Source organism: Fukomys damarensis, unplaced genomic scaffold, assembly GCF_012274545.1.
Source record: "Fukomys damarensis isolate Sample0158 unplaced genomic scaffold, DMR_v1.0_HiC HiC_scaffold_19, whole genome shotgun sequence".
In the NCBI taxonomy this organism is placed as follows: domain Eukaryota; kingdom Metazoa; phylum Chordata; class Mammalia; order Rodentia; family Bathyergidae; genus Fukomys; species Fukomys damarensis.
Genome location: NW_022900931.1, coordinates 56,379,745 through 56,396,516, shown reverse-complemented (window position 1 = coordinate 56,396,516; position 16,772 = coordinate 56,379,745). Strand labels below are relative to the sequence as shown.

General features: G+C 51.1%; 1 protein-coding gene across 1 annotated transcript in view; it reads right to left on the bottom strand.

Annotated features, from left to right (window-relative positions):
- The window catches only part of Pepd (peptidase D), a 120,128-nt gene that overhangs the window by 22,898 nt on the left and 80,458 nt on the right, over positions 1 to 16,772 (bottom strand). The window contains exon 10 of the mRNA XM_010631822.1: positions 721 to 789. Within this exon, the coding sequence (XP_010630124.1) occupies positions 721 to 789 (69 nt within the window). The remainder of the gene's footprint in view (positions 1 to 720; positions 790 to 16,772) is intronic.

Genomic DNA, 16,772 nt, shown 5'->3' with positions numbered 1-16,772 from the left:
TTATTCATGTGCGAGGCCGTGCACATCAACCCAGCCGTCCAGTTCCATCCTGGCCGAGCAGGGAAGAGCTGGGGAGATGAGATGGGGTGAGCCTCAGAGACGAGGGGCCACATGCCCGTGCCGTCACACCCAGACACCCACTCAACTGTGCCTTCCCCTGGAGACTGCAGCGGTGCCCGCAGCTCCTCCAAGCACCCCAGCCACGCGCAGGTGACATACACTGAGCCCCTCAGCCACAGAGTGAACACCTATGGCGATGTACACACTACAGGACTAAGCCCACTCCGCCACCAGGAAGATGGTCCCTGTGCGCCACACGGGAAGGCTCCACACACACCCACGAGGACACACAACTGCAGCCCCTCACTGACACACTTCACACCTGCTGCACACGGACATTGCCCGGCCTCAGCTCCCAGCCTGGCCCAGCGCTGTGTGTGCTCCTATGGCCCCCTCACACTCGGCTCCAATGTCCACCAGCTGGGGATGGGACTGCAGTCAGGCCTCTTGCAGTGGGCAGGCTGCGCTGCCTCCTCCACCTGGCATCGGGCTTGGTGAGCAGAGGCCCCCTCGGTCCCAGGGCTTCAGAAGTGAGTCTGACTTCCAGGCTCGGTGGCAGGCGCTGGTGTGGGTGTGTGTGAGCAAGTGCCCGTGACCAGGGAAAGGGGGAGCCCTTCCACCTCCTCCGTCCCCCTCCTGTGAGATCCACGATGCACCTACCTGCAGCAGATGCAGGTGTAGGAATTATGGCGCATGCCGCCCCGAGAGTAGCAATAGTGCTGGAACAGGCTGCAAGGAGAGAGTGACATGAAGGTGAGGTCACTGGAGCACGTAGGGCCCCAGCCCTAAGTGCAGAGCCTCAGTCCAGACCCTGTTCTGCGGTGTCCCCAAGATGGCCCAAGTGCTCTGTATGAGTCTGTAAGTCCAGGTCAGCCACGGGCCACAGAAGCACAGAGGTCAGTGTGTACAACGGAGGAAAATAGGGACACCGCAGGGCTCAGCCCCCAGCTGGGGGAGTTCACTAGTCCGGCTGTCCCATCACTCATTAGGAGGACAGACAGACTGCTGGAGCGCTGGCCATGTGATACAGGCTGGGGTAGGGGTCACATGTTTCTGTAGAGCTGGAAGGGTCTCCCGGTGACTCTGGGTCAAGTGGCCACCACCTGCGACACCAGGAGGCACTGGACACATGGATAAGGAAAACCATGATCCTTTCTGGCACAAGTGCTGTCCTGTGGGGTAGGCAGCTTTGAGGGCAGGATCCCTGCAGGTCTGGGCAGTAGGCCCTGCTTCTTGCTACCTGGGGAAGCAGTCATTCCACTCCCCACCTGAGCAGGACCCAGCAGCAAAGTCTGGAGGGAAAGACAGAACCTTGGCCTTAGGCCCAGAGCAGTACCAGAGCAGGCCTCCAGGAGAGCCCTGCAAGCCCAGAAGAGCGATGAGCTTGCAGAGGACAATGGCCCAGCCTCGGCAAGACTCGGCAGTGGGGGCGAGAGCCCATGGGGGCAGGGAGATGTCTCTGGGTCCCCTAGGGGTGGATTGTGGAGATGGCTCCAGGAGCCATGCTGATTCTGAAGGCAGCTGCATGATCCAGGGCCCTTCCATGCATGCCCCAGGACCTCAGGGCCTCATCTCTGCATGAGACCCTGAGCTCTCAGGGACTGAGCTGCTCCCCAGGTTCTGCCCTGGTCTTTAGGGCACACTAGCTGCTCCGCCTCTGCAGAAACCAGCTGATGAGGGGCAACGGCAGCCAGCTGCTCTCCCTCCTTCTCCAAGGTCTAGGCAATGGCTTCCCTGCCAGGCCTCAGCTGGGCCTGGCCCTCGAGGGGCTCTGGCTGAGAAGCAGGCCCTGGCAGTCCCTGCTCTGCCCCTCCAGCACCAGGGAGGCTGTCTGCAGAGCACTGAAGGTTGCCTGTAGGCACGCCAAGTGGCAGCCCCGCTTGCCTTGCACGTTCTAGGCCTGTTTTAGAGAATGTCTGTGTGGAGGAGTTTAATCTTCCAGGCACAGTAAACACAAATTATGCATAATTGTTATGATTGGGTATTAAGTAGTTGTTATGCAGAAATGGTTCTGCGAGATTCAGTCGGCTTTCAGACTTGCCTTACAAACCTTACAGGATAATTGGGTAACTGTGAGTGCAATGCTTTCTCAACATGAAGCATATCAGAGGCTGCTGGGGAGGTGCAGTGAGGCCCGATTCCCTTTTCAGATGGCCCCGTAGTCAAGGGAGAGCACTCAGGTAGTTGCTCTTAGTTTCTGCCTCAGTTCCAAGAGGGCCAAGTCACAACAGCAGAGGCCAGGGCCTGCTGCAGCCAGTGATCCTGCCACAAGCAGCCTCAGAATCGGCCCCCTCTTTATATACAAAGGCTACACAGAGCTCAGTGCTCTGTCCACTGTGGGAGACACAACCCGACCCCAACAGAAGTTAACTTCAGGGGCCACATGGACAAGCTCAAGGGAATGGAGACAATGGGCCTCAGCTAGGGCAGGTGACTTGCAGATGACCACAGGCTATCCTAGGATTGGCTGGCTTCAGAAAGGATAGATGGAGGGACAGCCTTGTTGTTGGCCTGGGCGGGTGAACTAGCGTATTCTACAACAGAGACTGGGGTACGTGGTTGTCCTCTCCTGCACAAGGTTCCCCACTACAGACTCCTTAGACCTTCCTTGTCTCCCTGGCTTCTGGGAAAGCAAAAAAGCAATTTCAAGTGCAAGGTATGGCATACAGAAGCCCAACCAAGGGAAGGCTGATCCAGTTTTGGCCTGCAAACTACAGCCCAGTTGGGGCATTTCTGCCAGCCATACTGACACGTCCCCACATCCCTTGGAGGAGCTGGGAGGAGACACCACAGGCTGAATGCTCACTCTGGCGTGGAGGAGATGTTCTTCACGCTGGACTTCAGCACCTAGTTTTAATTTAACAGGTTCACAATGGGGCTGTAATTCATATGTCTCACTGCTGGAAAGCTTGAACCACCCTGCTGAGACATGCATGAGTGTCCCAACTGGGTGGCTTTTTATTAGTAACAAGATGGATAAAAATGATCAGATCCATTTGTACTACCAGTGGTCCAAGCTGCCCGATGGGACAGTCATGCATTCACCACCGGTGGTTCAAGCTAGCAGAACACGTTAAATTATGTTTTAAACATTTTTGTTTTTGTCTCTGTTTTTTGATACAGGATCTTGCTGTCTAGTTCAGGCTGACCTTGAACTCACTTGAGACTGTCCTCCTACCTCAGCCTCTTAAGTGCTGGAATTACAGGCATGAGCCATTATAGCTGGCTTAAATGATTTTTTCTTTCTGGACATGAAAACATACTGGCTCTTTGGGGCTAAGAATAGGTAGGTGACGTGCGCCACATTTTCTGTAGACTTTGGGCCTGGGATGGGGTGCATAAAAAGGTACCTCGGTCCTGGGGCGAGTACCGCGGCTCAGGAGCCTATGGAGAGAAGTGTGACACATCTGATCTTTAAGGGCTGAGGACTAAGAAGTGGGTGTTCCTAGCTGGGACTACAATCCTGATGTGGAGGCAATATGAAGCTCTATCTGAGCTCAGCAAGCAGGGACCCCAAGAACAGACTGATGTGACTTCCCACTGCTGGCTCACACAGTGATGGCCACAGAGGACACTGAATAAAGACCTCTCTATACCTTCAGGAAACATATGGCACAACACGAGTGTACACAGACACAGGTGCACACACAGACACGCATGTGCACACACAAGCAGACTCCAACAGACACATGCACAAATGCACACATTCATGCACAAGACACATATCCCTACATATGTGCACGCACGCACTGATACAAGTGAAAACATGCTCACTGATGCAAGTCCATGGCTGCATTTTGCTGTGGTCTACCAGCTGCCCGCTCTGGAACCAGAGCACATGAGCAGATGGCACAGCAGTAGCCCAGAAACCCTCCCACCTCTGCACACAGAGGGGCTGCAGAACACACAGCAAGAAGAACAGCGCTCATGAGAAAGGAAGGGAGAAGGCAGAGGTCAGTCTTGGAGTCCTAGAAGCCTTGGCTCCAAATGCAATGTGGGGACAGTGACAAAGCCTTGGGCATGTGAGAGGCAGGGAACTGCACTGAGATCTCCACCCCTACCATAAAACTGGGACTGGCGTTCGGATGCACTCTCAGAGAAAGGGGGGCCTTGGAAAAAATTCAATGGCACGCAGCAGGTAGCCAGGAGTGTGAATGTCAAACATTTGTCCTTGAATTCATAAGCGAGGTCTGTCCCCTATGGGTTTCTGGTTCAAATGTGAATGACCTGGATGGTCTAGAAAATACCCAACCTGGGAAAGTCACAAAAAACTTGGTCCCTGACTGTGAATATCTAGAGTCCCTGGCAGGAGCTGAAACAAGTCAAACCAGACGGCCACACACTTGACTTGGGACAACTAGGATCCGCTTATATACACTCAGACCACACGGGTACCCACAGCAACGTACCACACACGTACGCGCGTGCACAAACTAGCCATACAGCACGACACACCTATGCACTCAGCATATCCACACAGCGCACTGACACAAGACATGCCACGTGGAGTTTACAGCTACAACGAATAGCAGGCTGAGATCCCTGAGGGCTTCTGATAACAGAATCATCAGAGACTTTGAACACATGAAATAATTAATACCTAAAAGGACAGTGTGAGAAAAGAACAGGTAGATTTTAGGAAGAATCAAACTCAAACGTCTAGAAATGAATAGTTTTTCCCATGAGAGGACAGCAGACAGAAAGACAGGCAGGAGCGTCACCATCTCCTGCTACCGCTGCCACCTGCTCTTTCCATAAATCTGGATTCACACGTGCAGCAGAAGCACAGCATTGGGCCTAGCCAGCCCAGCTCCCTCCTTCTCTCCCGCAAGGTGGGGGTATGTGTGGCACACCCTAATCAGGCACTGGGGAACCTTCCCTGGCAGCAAGGGGGTTCCTGAAGGGTAGAGGGGGTTGAATTTGCCCATGTCCCAGTCAACCAGCCTCCCATATGTCCCTGCTGCCCTGCTCCCTTGCCTATAAATTTCTCCCAAGCAGCCCTGGGTGGAAGATGCTTTGTATCCAGGCGTAAATGAGAACCCTTAAGTAACCTGGGAGAGTGTGTGCTCTGAATAACAAGGTGGGGGGAGCTGCTACAGTGACAACGGGGAGGCCCATTTGTCAGTGCCTGCAGATGACGAATGGGGCAAGAGCCGCAAGTGCCCAGGCCCACATCTGCGGAAGCCAGTTCTCCAGGGACAGCACTGCTGGTCCTTCTCCTGGGACCCACAAATCCAGCCTGTGGAGCGTTCCTGGGCACCAGGCCCAGATCCTGCTCTCAAAGGTTTATCATCTAACAGGAAGATAAGCCATTGCCCCATAAAATACATTAGCTGCCCAAGATAATGGCAGAGCACTGCCCAGGCAGCAAGGGTTGGCCAAGCTATCAGTGCAAGCTGTGAGCACCAGCAGCCGAGGCCAATGAGGTCAATGAGGTGGCTTTGGTCACATCATTCACTGGGCTGGCGCTTGAAGGATCTCGGGTCCACAGAAGTGGAGAGTGACAGGAACAGACACAAAGAGGGGAAAATGAGCAGGGATGGCAGAGACCATGGGCCAAGCAGAGTGCTCAGGAGAATGGTAGTCCAGATACTGCTTACAGGGGCTGGAGAGTGGGAGCTGAGGAGCACCCTGCCCAGTCCCTTCCTGTAGGCCCTTGGCCCCACATACCCAGCCTTCTCAGCCTCTGCTCAACACTGACTTGGAAGGCACATCCTGGCTGTGTGACTTGCCAGCTGTATGGTCTCCTGCTTCTGTCTTCCCAACTGTACAAAGGGGACGATGGTGGTACCTCCCTTCCATAGCTGCTATGCCAGTACCATGACTGGGCATTGTGTGCTTGGCTCATGATGAGCACAGTGCTGGGAGCTGGGAGCTACTGTCACTGTCAAAGGGAGTCCGTAGGACAGAGATCCCTCCTTCAGGTGGCATGAGAGGCAGATGTGGACACTTAGCACTGGGCTTTGGAAATAGCCTTGAAAACCAGAAAGAACCCGCCGAGATCCGAGGCCTGGAACACTCGCTACAGCAAAGCCCAGGGCAGCCAAGTTCTTCATGGGATCCCACAGCACCTCCAGGACATTACCAGAGAGAACTCGCACCCTTGTACCAGCCCCAGGACCCATGCACACGAGCAAGCTTCCTACTTGGTAAGGGGCATCTCGGCCATGCTTCCTTCAGGCTGCCTGTGCTTTCAAGGTAAGCTGACCCAGGAGTCTCACCTCCTCAGGATGGAACAGCGCCTTGAGTATGTATAAAGGGGAATGCGTAGGGAGCACTAAGTGTCTCACAATGTTTTTGGCCAAGTAATGGTGCCATGCATGTATCATTATAATTATTATTTTTTAAAATTTTGGCAGTACTGGGAATTAAACCCACAGCCTTTGCATGGAGCTATATCCACTGCTCTTTTTTAATTTCTATTTTTTATTTTGAAACAAAATCTCACTAAGTCACTAAATTGGCCAGGCGGGGTTTAAACCTGTGATCCTCCTGCATCAGCCTTCCAGTGTCTGGGATTACAGGTGTGCACCACAATGCTCAGCTCTGAGTAACTCTTACCATTTTTTGCATGTGTGCTGGGCATCAAACTCACAACCTTGTATTTTCAAGGCAGGCGCAGTGCCACTGAGCTAAATCCCGGCCCTCATTTGAGTAACTTAATTTGCGTTTATTTTTATTTGGTGACTGAGCTATTTTCTGGGTATAAATGACCATAATTATCTAATGAATGTGATCTACTTTTTGAAAATCTATATACTTACTAAAGGAAATCCTTTTCAGAGGAAGAAAAACACAGTCTTAAAGACAGCAGCACTGGGACTCATCTAAAAGCCACAGGAGTGGTTCTTGCTTCCCCAAATTAGAAGCAGCAGCAATGAGAACACAGAGCCAGTCCCTCAGAAGAGTCAGCAGGAGGTAAACTTCTCTCACATGGAATTGGCAGTACCAAATTATCCTTGAATTCCCAGGCGGAGGGTGGAAGGTGCCCCCTCCTTTCTTCTGAGGTGACCAACAGGTCATCCAGAGGCTCCCGGCCAAAGGGCCCACACCACCCTTGTGATGCTACCTGGTAGGTCCAGCCACCTGCCCAGGGCTCTGAGCTCACTTTCTTCGTGGGTCTTCTGAAAGGCAGACACTGGGATAGGCAGACCGAGGTCTGGGCCTCCCGTCCCCAGGCCCCGGATGAGGACAAACACAGAGGTAGTAGGGATGAGCCACTACTCAGGCACTGAGTAGATTTCAAACAAGCAACTGGTATTCACGCTGTATGTTACTAAGAAGGGACTGGCTTGAAGCCTTGTACTGAAACCAGCAATGCATGCATTATTAATAAAACCAGTGCCAGCAGGGGGCCAGCCAGCCTCACAGTACAGCCTTCGTGGGTGTGGCAGCATCGAGGACTCAGGAAATCTGCAGTGGCACCTCTGCCTCTAGCAGCTTTTTTTGCTGCCTTGTACCCCTGGAGCTTCCTTACTTCCTCCTCCTACCATGCTCATCCTAGTCCCAGCCCTCAGGCTGAGAGGACTTAACCGGGACAATGCCTCTCCACCAGGATGCCCTAAGGTGCAGCCAGCACAGTTACAGGCATCCAGGGTCTTGAGACTTCTGCAGACTAATCCAATCCAGGCCCTGCTGCCTACTCAGCTGAGACTTTGGGCAGGTTACACAGCCACTCTAATGGAAGAAAGTGAATAGCCCCCAGCAGCATTCAGCACTTATAACAATCCTTTGGGGGAGGAGTGATTTTCCTACTTCACAGATGAGGAACCTGGAGCTTAGAACAATGATATATTATAGTCACAGAAGCCATCGAATCTGAGTTTGGGCATGGAGTCTGTTCAGGGTTTTTTCCTTTTGTACTGGGGATTGAACTCAGGGCCTTTGCATTGAGCTACAACCCTAGCCCTTTTAAAATTTTTATTTTGAGACAGGGTCTTGCTGAGTCACTTGCTCGGGCTGGGCTCAAACTTGCAGTCCTCCTGCCTTAGCCTCCCAGAGTGCTGGGATAAAAGGACTGCACCACCATGCCTGGCCTGTGCAAGGTTTCTGATCACAAAGTTTATGATCTTGACACGGAGGCCTCCAAAGCCTCAGTAAGTGGAGATTGAAATAACATCCACCTCAGGCTTTGCTGTGAGGACTGAAGGAGATCACTCAGGGAAAGGCTTTGTGCTCGGCAAATCTGGCGGGTGGATAATGCTATGGATAACACCTTCCAGAGCCCTGACCACAGAGCCCAGGCTGAGGCTGAGCTGAAATAGGTCTCAAGTACAACTGGTCACACCCAATCCAGGGCAAAGGGGCCCCGGGGGGGCTAGTGGGAAGCAACAGCTGGTGTCCTGGGAGAAGCTGCTGGACCGCAGGGGCCCTGGAAGAGGATCCCCCAACCAGAGGCAAGGGCAGAGGCAAAGACTGCATCGGTCATGGTAAGAAGACAGGATCCGAGACCAGGCAGAGAAAGCGGCTCACCCTCTCTCCAGGAGAGGCCTTATCAAGGAATGAGATAATTAGCATTTTAATTGGATAATTGGGAATTCTAAATTGCCTATCTTGTATTAAGCATAACTGAGGACATAACATGACATTCAATTAACAAATCTTCCCCTTTATTCTTGACATGCTCGATTAGGCTGAATTTCTGAGTTCCTTGGTATCAGTTATTGGAAAAAAACATATCTCCTTAGTTGTCAATGTTCTGACTGTGGCAGTCTGCTAATAAATTATAGAAATATACACACAGAAGAGATTGTAGAAATTCTTACACAAGAAATTCTTAGAAAATACACAGAAAAAAAAAAAAACCCCACAATCTTATCACCCAGTGATAATCTAACAAATATTTTGTTGAACATCCTTCCGGGCATTTAAAAAAAAATGCATAAACACAGGTTTAAAAGAGTAATTAGCTATAAACTTTTTCCCAAGTGTTATTTTTATGGGAATACGACATATATACCGGAAAGAACACAAACCCTAAGGACACTGACCAGCGAGCTGGCATCGACTGATTCCACACCCAGGTCCCCCGTCCCTTCCCAGGCCTTCCTCCTCATGAGTGCCAGATTATTATTTTTTTTTTTTTGGTAGTACTGTGGATCAAACCCAGGGCCTTCACCCTGAGCAACATTCCCAGTCCTTTTAAATTTTTTTATTTTGATACAAGTTCTTGCTGTGTTGCGAGGTTGCCCGGTGTGGCTTACACTTGTGATCCTCCTGCCTCAGCTTCCCGCAGCTGGGATTACAGGCATAAGCCACTGCATCAGCTGAGGAGCCTAACTTCTAATACCACAGATTATTTGCCTATCTTTGAACTTTCTGTAAAGGGGATCGAGCAGTATGTTTTCTTTTGTGTCTTGGCTTCTTCCACTGCTCAGCATCCCGTGTGTGAGACCCGTGTGGGTGGCAGGTACTGGTTGGTGGTTCGTTCTGATTGCTGGGTCATTTTCCACTGGGTGAGTCTAACCCAGGGTACTTTTCCGTTCTCCTATCCGTGAACATTCAGGCTGTCTGCACATCCCAGCTATTATGAATAATGCTGCTGTGGATATCTTGCATGGTCTTTTGGGGGCACATACACAATCACACATCTCTGCTGAGCAAACAGCTGAGTAGAAATGCAGTGCCTTAGGACTGTGTGTGGGCTCAGCTTTAGCCCTTCGGTAGTCATGCCCACTGACCCACTGTCTGATAGTTCCCGCCACTTCACACCCGCACCCAGGGCCCACACTGAGCTGAGAGGTACACAAGGGCAGACAGCCCTACCCAGTCCTGGCTGAGGTCTAAGGAAAGAACACATTCCTTGTCAGGAGACATGGCCTCCTATGTCTATGATGTTTTTATTTTAAATGCCGTTACTATGTCTAGAATTGTGCGACTTCACTGCCACTTCCCTCCGTGGTACAGGCCACCACCTACTCTTGTCTGAAAGCTGGCGATAGTGGTCTGGCTGGCTTCCCTGCTTTAACCTTTGTCCCCTACAGAATATGCTCAGCACAGGGAGCCTTTTATTTTATTTTTTAAAATTTATTTTATTTATTTATTTTTTGAGACAGGGTCTCACTATGTCATTGAGACTGACCTGGAACTCACTATGTAGCCCAGGCTGGTCTCGAACTCACAGCGATCCTCCTGCCTCAGCCTTCCGAGTGCTGGGATTACAGGTGTGCGCCACCATGCCCGGCTAGCAAAGGGACCCGTTTAGAACTCACACAGGATCACAAGATTACCCTGCTCACATCCAATGCTGGCTTCTCAGCAGTCCACCCCTCTCTCTCTCACCCACCATCTCATCTGGTCTTCTAGTCCACACCTCCTCACCACTCCTGACCAGCTAAACTAGCTCCCACCTCAGGGGCCCAGGGTGAGTCCTACTGTCTCTGTCCAGAGGGTCTGTTCCAGGGATCCACACCTTGCTCCCTCCCTTTTAGATCTCTCCCCCAACGCCTCCTTCACAGTGAGGCCTGTCCCAAGTCCCAGAACGAAGGGCATCTTGTTCCTGCTTTAACTCTCCCACCCACCCACCCTTCATTATCTCTGTTTCTCTCACTCATACATCTACATACCCACCTGACCGTCCATCCTTGGGCATCTATTTCTGTATCTCTCCCTCATCACCCACCTACCTGTCCACCTGCCCATCCACGTGTCCATCTCTAGCATTCATCATCTACCTCTTCGTCCGACTGACCATGCGAGCATCAATCCACCCACCCTCTCTTGCCCACCCTGGAATGTCACCCAGAGCCCAGGATGATGCTCAGCTGCGGGTTTCTGCTGAGTGACTGAATAATTTTGAGTAAGTACAGCTGGGTGTACCACAGCCTGCAATTTACTTGCCCAGCTTCATGCTGTCAGGTACCTCGGTTACTCTCACCTCTGTGTTATGATGCACATTCATGGCCATATGCTTTTTCACTGTTGTCCGATGAAATTCCTAGAAGTGGACTCACTGAGAATAGATACATTTTCCAGTCTTAAGGCACGCTCTGCAAAATGGACCCCAGAACCCTCACATAGATGTCTGAGGGTCCTGAGTGGTGCATGTCAGGGCCTGTCTTCCAAAAGGACTGGGAATCCAGCTGGCAAACTGCAAAGTATTTCCCTGCTTCGCTGATGAACTGGCAAGTGGGAACACGCTTATGTGCTTATTCCTCACGTTGATTCCTTTCTGAATGGCTTGTTCCTTTTTGAAAAATGTGAATGTTCATCTTTTCCTTATTGATCCTTGAGGGATTTATATATGAAGGACACTCGGCAGTGGTTTTTGCCTCTCATCTATATAACAAGTTTCCCTCTTTTCCCTTTAATTTTCTTTCTGCCATTTCTAGACAGATAATTTACATTTTTATTGATCACGTGTGTTAATGTTTTTTCTTCAAGGCTCCTTCTTTTGGCATCAAATTTAAGAAGGCTTTTCCTACCCTGCGATTATATTCATTCTGCCATCTTTGAGGGTTTTCTATTATTCATACTTTATCAGTCAGCCTTGAGTTGACCGTGATGGAGTCACGAGGTGGAGCACCATTTTATTTTATCTTTGCTGAAGAGCCCTGGCACAATGGCCTAGAGAGCTGACTTCTTAAAAGATGAATTCTGCCAGGTGTGGTGGTGCACACCTGTAATCCCAGCACTGAGGAGGCTGAGGCAGGAGGACTGCCACTAGTTTGAGGCCAGCCTGGGCGACAAAGTGAGTTCAAGGCCAGCCTGAACTACATAGCAAGACCCAGCCAGGAGTGGTGGCGCACACCTGTAATCCCAGCACTCGGGAGGCTGAGGCAGGAGGATCGTTGTGAGTTCGAGACCAGCGCTAGCTACATAATGAGTTCCAGGTCAGTCTCAACTACATAGTGAGACCCTGTCTGAAAAAACAAACAAACAAACAAACAAACAAACATGAATCCTTTACACATGAAGTAGCTTGAAGCTCTTCAGTCTACTCTTGAGGCTGCTAGGACCAGGTCCACCCTTTCTCCAGTGCAGACATATTCTAACCCTTTCTAGTACCTTCTTCGCTGATTACCAGAGAGAGGGACAGGACACATGGGACAGGGTACCGGGAGGATGACAACACTGAGGAGGAAGCAACTCGAGAGTCCACAGCACCTGGCTCAAGTGGGGAATTCTGGGTCTGTGAATACGAGACCCTTTGGGGGACCGAAACCCTACACAACTGAGGAAACCGTGTATGAGAGCCCTGGCCTTGGAAGGCTCTGGAAGAGGAACGCAAACACATATGAATTTGCTCACTGTCCTCCTGACTCTCAGGTCCACATCTGCTTACACCTGACTCTATCTCACTGCTCACACCAACTCCAGCAACAACACCTTGCTTGGTCCTAAAACCTCAAACTCCTCCTTTTCAACTGGACCAGGGTGCTGAAGGAACCACTCAGAGGGGTCAGACCACAGGACTGAGGTGCAGAAAGGCTCTACACAGGTTGGGAGATGATCCTAGTTTAAACAATCTAGAAGTTACTTTATCACTACAGAACACCTGTACCCACCTTCTGCCCTTCTTAGGAGAAAAGCCAGGTACACAGGGAGCTCCCTGGGGAGCGACTGCGGGTGAGGGAGGGCAGGGGCTTCCTTTAAGCTAAGGTTTCTAAAAGCACAATGAGAATCCAGGAGAAGACATTATGTGTGCTCTGCCAAATACATTTACTTCATGCATTAAGTATTTATTTTAAGATGTTACCTTCCGTTTATACTGGGAAATTATACTTTGGGTTTCATTCATGACAAGGGTAAAAAGCTTTTCTTTAAAAACATTTCAATAAAAAAGGAGTCAACTTAAATAAAACGAGTAAGCAGATAACAGCAGATGTGGGATGCAGATTTGGCTGAGACCATGAAAGTGTCATGTGAATGGCTGGGGAATTATACTCTAGGGTTTCTTTGAGAAAAAGCCTGGGTTTAGTTCTGGATGGGAGGACTGGCTGGGGATCTCCCCAAGTTCCCATTTGGCAGCTAAGAAGATGAGTCAAGCAGGAGCTAAGCTCTTCGCTGTGTCCAAGCCTGTTCCTTTCCCCAGCTCCACCACCGGGGGACACCAGGCCAAACAAGGACCCCATGGACAAGAGGCCCCTCAGTCCTCAGGTCCTGGGGTGATGACAGGAGTCAGGGAATGAAGCCGACTTCAGTAAACCCAGCTGCTGAGGGCTTTGGGCAGGCAGGTGCCAAGCCTGTGTAAGGGTGCTCTGCTCCTGTCACAAGAGCAGGCTTAGTGGGGGCTCCTCTGCAGCCCAGAATACTGGCACGAGTCTCGCTTGGCAATGTTTCTGCAATCTCTCTCTCCCCTCTCTCTCTCCCCTGACTCCCTCTGTCATCGTACTTTGTAGTTCAAGCTGGCTTTGAACTTACTATACAGCCCAGGCTGGCCTTGAACTTGCTGTGATCCCTGCTGCCTCGGCATCCCAGGTGCTGTGGTGACGTGAGCCACCACACCTGGTTTCCACCTGCCTTATTCAACAGCTCGTCGCAGGGCTGGGACATTAGATGAAGCTTGTCAGGGCACTGACCATCTCTCTCAGGTACACGAAGCCCACAGCTGTAAAGCACCACTCGAGCCCTAGAGGGGTCCTTGGGCCCTCACACTCCATTTCCTCTCTCTACATGGAGAAACAAAACCTGAGATCCTCACCAAATAGATGTTCCTGAAATACTGAGCCTGCAGGAAACAAGCGCCCCAAATACCACCTAGCACAGACAGTTCAGGAGCCCGAAGTCATCCTTTTAAGGGAAGGAAGAACTTTGCTTTTTGAATCTCTCTAGGATGTTTGCTTTATTTTGAAAGAGGCTAGCACTACTTTATTTCTAAATATTGAATTTCTTCCTTGGCCTTATAATCTTAAAAATATTTCACAAATATGTCATTTCAGAAATAACTCTCTTGAGAAAAGGATGTTTTAGATTAATGCCCGAAGCACAGTCTCACCCTCTCCAGGCCAAGCCCCAGCTCTGGGCAATTCCCTGCTGCCCCTCCAACTGCATCCCATCCAATCCATCTTTTGTGTCCCAGGCCCACAGCTTCCTTCCCAGCTCCCCCTGCAGAAGGGGTGCAAGAGAAGAGGCAGGCGCTACACCCGTCACATCTGCATCCATATCGACCACTCCAGGCACTGTCAGCACAGGACTCTGCAGCAGGAAGTCGGGCCACCCCAGGCTGGAGGGACCCAGGAGGAGCTATGTTCCCGGCAGCCTGAAGCCAAAACCACAGTCGCTAGCCAGGAGGGCAAGACCAAGGTGACCACGAAAGATGCCTGTTTCTTCTTTGAAAAGGTTCTGCTAAGCGTCCAGGAACCACGAAGCCCAGGGCTGAGCCTGACCCGAACAGGAGGGAAGTCAAAGGCTCTTCTGGGCAGGGCCGGGCAGAAGGTCCCTTTCTACCCTGTGTGCGCTGCCCGCTCTGAGGAGCCTTTCTTCCCTGCTCACATCTCCAAGCATTAGTTTAGGTACACTTGGCTGAAGGAGCAACACGAATGCGATGATCACTTTGCAAGTCTTTACCACTTACTATGATAAATGAGATGAGAGCTCTGCACACAATGCCCCTATAGAAAGACCAGCTTTGAAGAGAGGAGTTGCTGCTGCCAGCGCCCGGGTGGGGCCAGGGACTCTCAGGGTATCTGCAGCATATTTGCGACTCTGCTCCCTAGAGAACCCATCAGAGGGGTTCAGCCAAGGTTTAGAACAGGAAGGACACGCTCAGGGAACAGACGTCACTTTCTCTCCAGGGCGGGGGGGGGCATGAGGACAGCCACAGGTGCTCTCCCACTGTCCCTGATCTGGGACGGGATGGCCACTCTGGGCCCACAGAGGACGGGAGAGGGGACTGAGATCCAAGAGCCTTGAACTTTCCTCCTGCCGACATCCCAAACACAGGAAGTGGGTTCTAGAAAATATTCTTAACAGGGCGATGCCAGAGACTACTCCCATGAATTAAAGACATTTTAAACTTAGATCTACTTATCAATAGTTAATTAATAAGGTCTAAGTCCTCTGATGACAGGATGATTAAACTGTTTTTGAAATAATCCATTTTTAATTAAAACACTACCCTCCCTTGGTTTCTGGATGTATTCAAAAGGAAGCCTGTGCAGATGTCTTGTTTTTAAATACACGTTACACAAAGCCAATAATTAGAAAAAGTCATGCTTTTAATTATATTTTAATTATTCTTTGCTCACTGATGCAAAGTTAAATATCTCACGCGATGGTACTAACACTGCTCACTGAAGCCAGCAGACTACAGGGTAGCTTCAGTGCAAGAAATCCCACTGCAGCAGTGGTCTGTGCAGCAGAAGGGTGCTCGTAGGGACTACACCTCGTCCTGCCAGACAGAGGAAGCGCTCTCCTGACCCCTGGCCCTATAGGCATCTGGTGATGTGATGAGGGTCTGGGGCCCATCCTGCCTGGCCACAAGGCAGGGAAGTCCCTAGACTTCTCCACTCCGGCCTGTGTACTCTCCGCGGCATGTCACCAAACGGACCCACACAAGCCACCAAATGCCCCTCTCAAATTTAGAAAACTCACAAAACGCCAAGAAAGAGGGAGTCACACACATGTGAGCCATGTTTTCCCGTCTGCTCTGCTGGGCGCTGTGAGGAACCCCGGTGTCCACACTCCTGTCCACCGCACCTGGCGCACTCCCTTCCGGGAACTACCCCAGGACCCACCAGGACCTCTCCCGAGGATTAGCAAGCCTTTCCACACCGCCCCCTTCCTCACCCATCTCCTGGCCTTCAGCCAGGTCCCCTCTTGGTGCCCAGCCCACCTAGGAGGTGGTGGATGGCAGGGTCTCAATAGATTCTCAACTAGCTGGAATTCCCCAGGGCTCTCGGGAGCTGGGAGGAAGGCGCCTCCACCTCCTGTTCATCTCCACCCACACACCAGGCCTGATACCCTCTCCAGGAACCTCCCTATGTTCCCTCAGGTGATCTCCCCCTCCTGACACCACTGAAAGCCCCTCATGGGCGAGCCCGGCCCCCACTGCCCACTGAGCTTTTGCCCTGCGTGTGGCTGACCACAGCACTATCTGTTTTCCCTACCAGTCTTCAGGAGAACTCCTAGAGGCAGGCCCCCGTCACCCCACACCCAAGGCTCAGCACAAAGAAGAGCACATAATAGGTGCTCAGTAAGCATCAGGTGAAAGGGTAACCAACAGCAGGAGGAAGAGGATGAACAAATAAAACGATCAAAAAAACATTCACAGGCACACACACAGCCTAACTTCATCTGTCCAGGAGCAGTCCTGGGTAGAGGTCTGGCTGTAAGATTCCCACCCCATTACCTTGTTCTGGGTACATTTCTGAGACTCTGAGGTCAGACTGGGACTATGTGACCATTTTCCGCTAACAGGAATAGGAGGGGAAGTGACAAAGTGTTATTTCCAGCACACGTGGCTTTCATGAATGGCTGCGAGTTGTCTATGTACTCTCTCTTGCTTCTCAGATGGGGCAGAGGTGAGCAAGAAGTCACCTTGGGTCATGCTGAAGCCAATGCCAGCCTCAGACTGCAAAATGAGCAAGAAATAAGACTCACTGTGCTAAGCCACTGAGAGTTCAATTTTTATTATTACTGCATCAGAAGCTGTCCTAGGCTGACACATGTGGAAATTTAGAATATGTTGAATTTTTTGGGCCAGGGATTTAGCTCAGTGGTTCTGCCGCCTGCCTCGCAAGTGCAAGGACCCAAGTTCAATCCTGGTACCA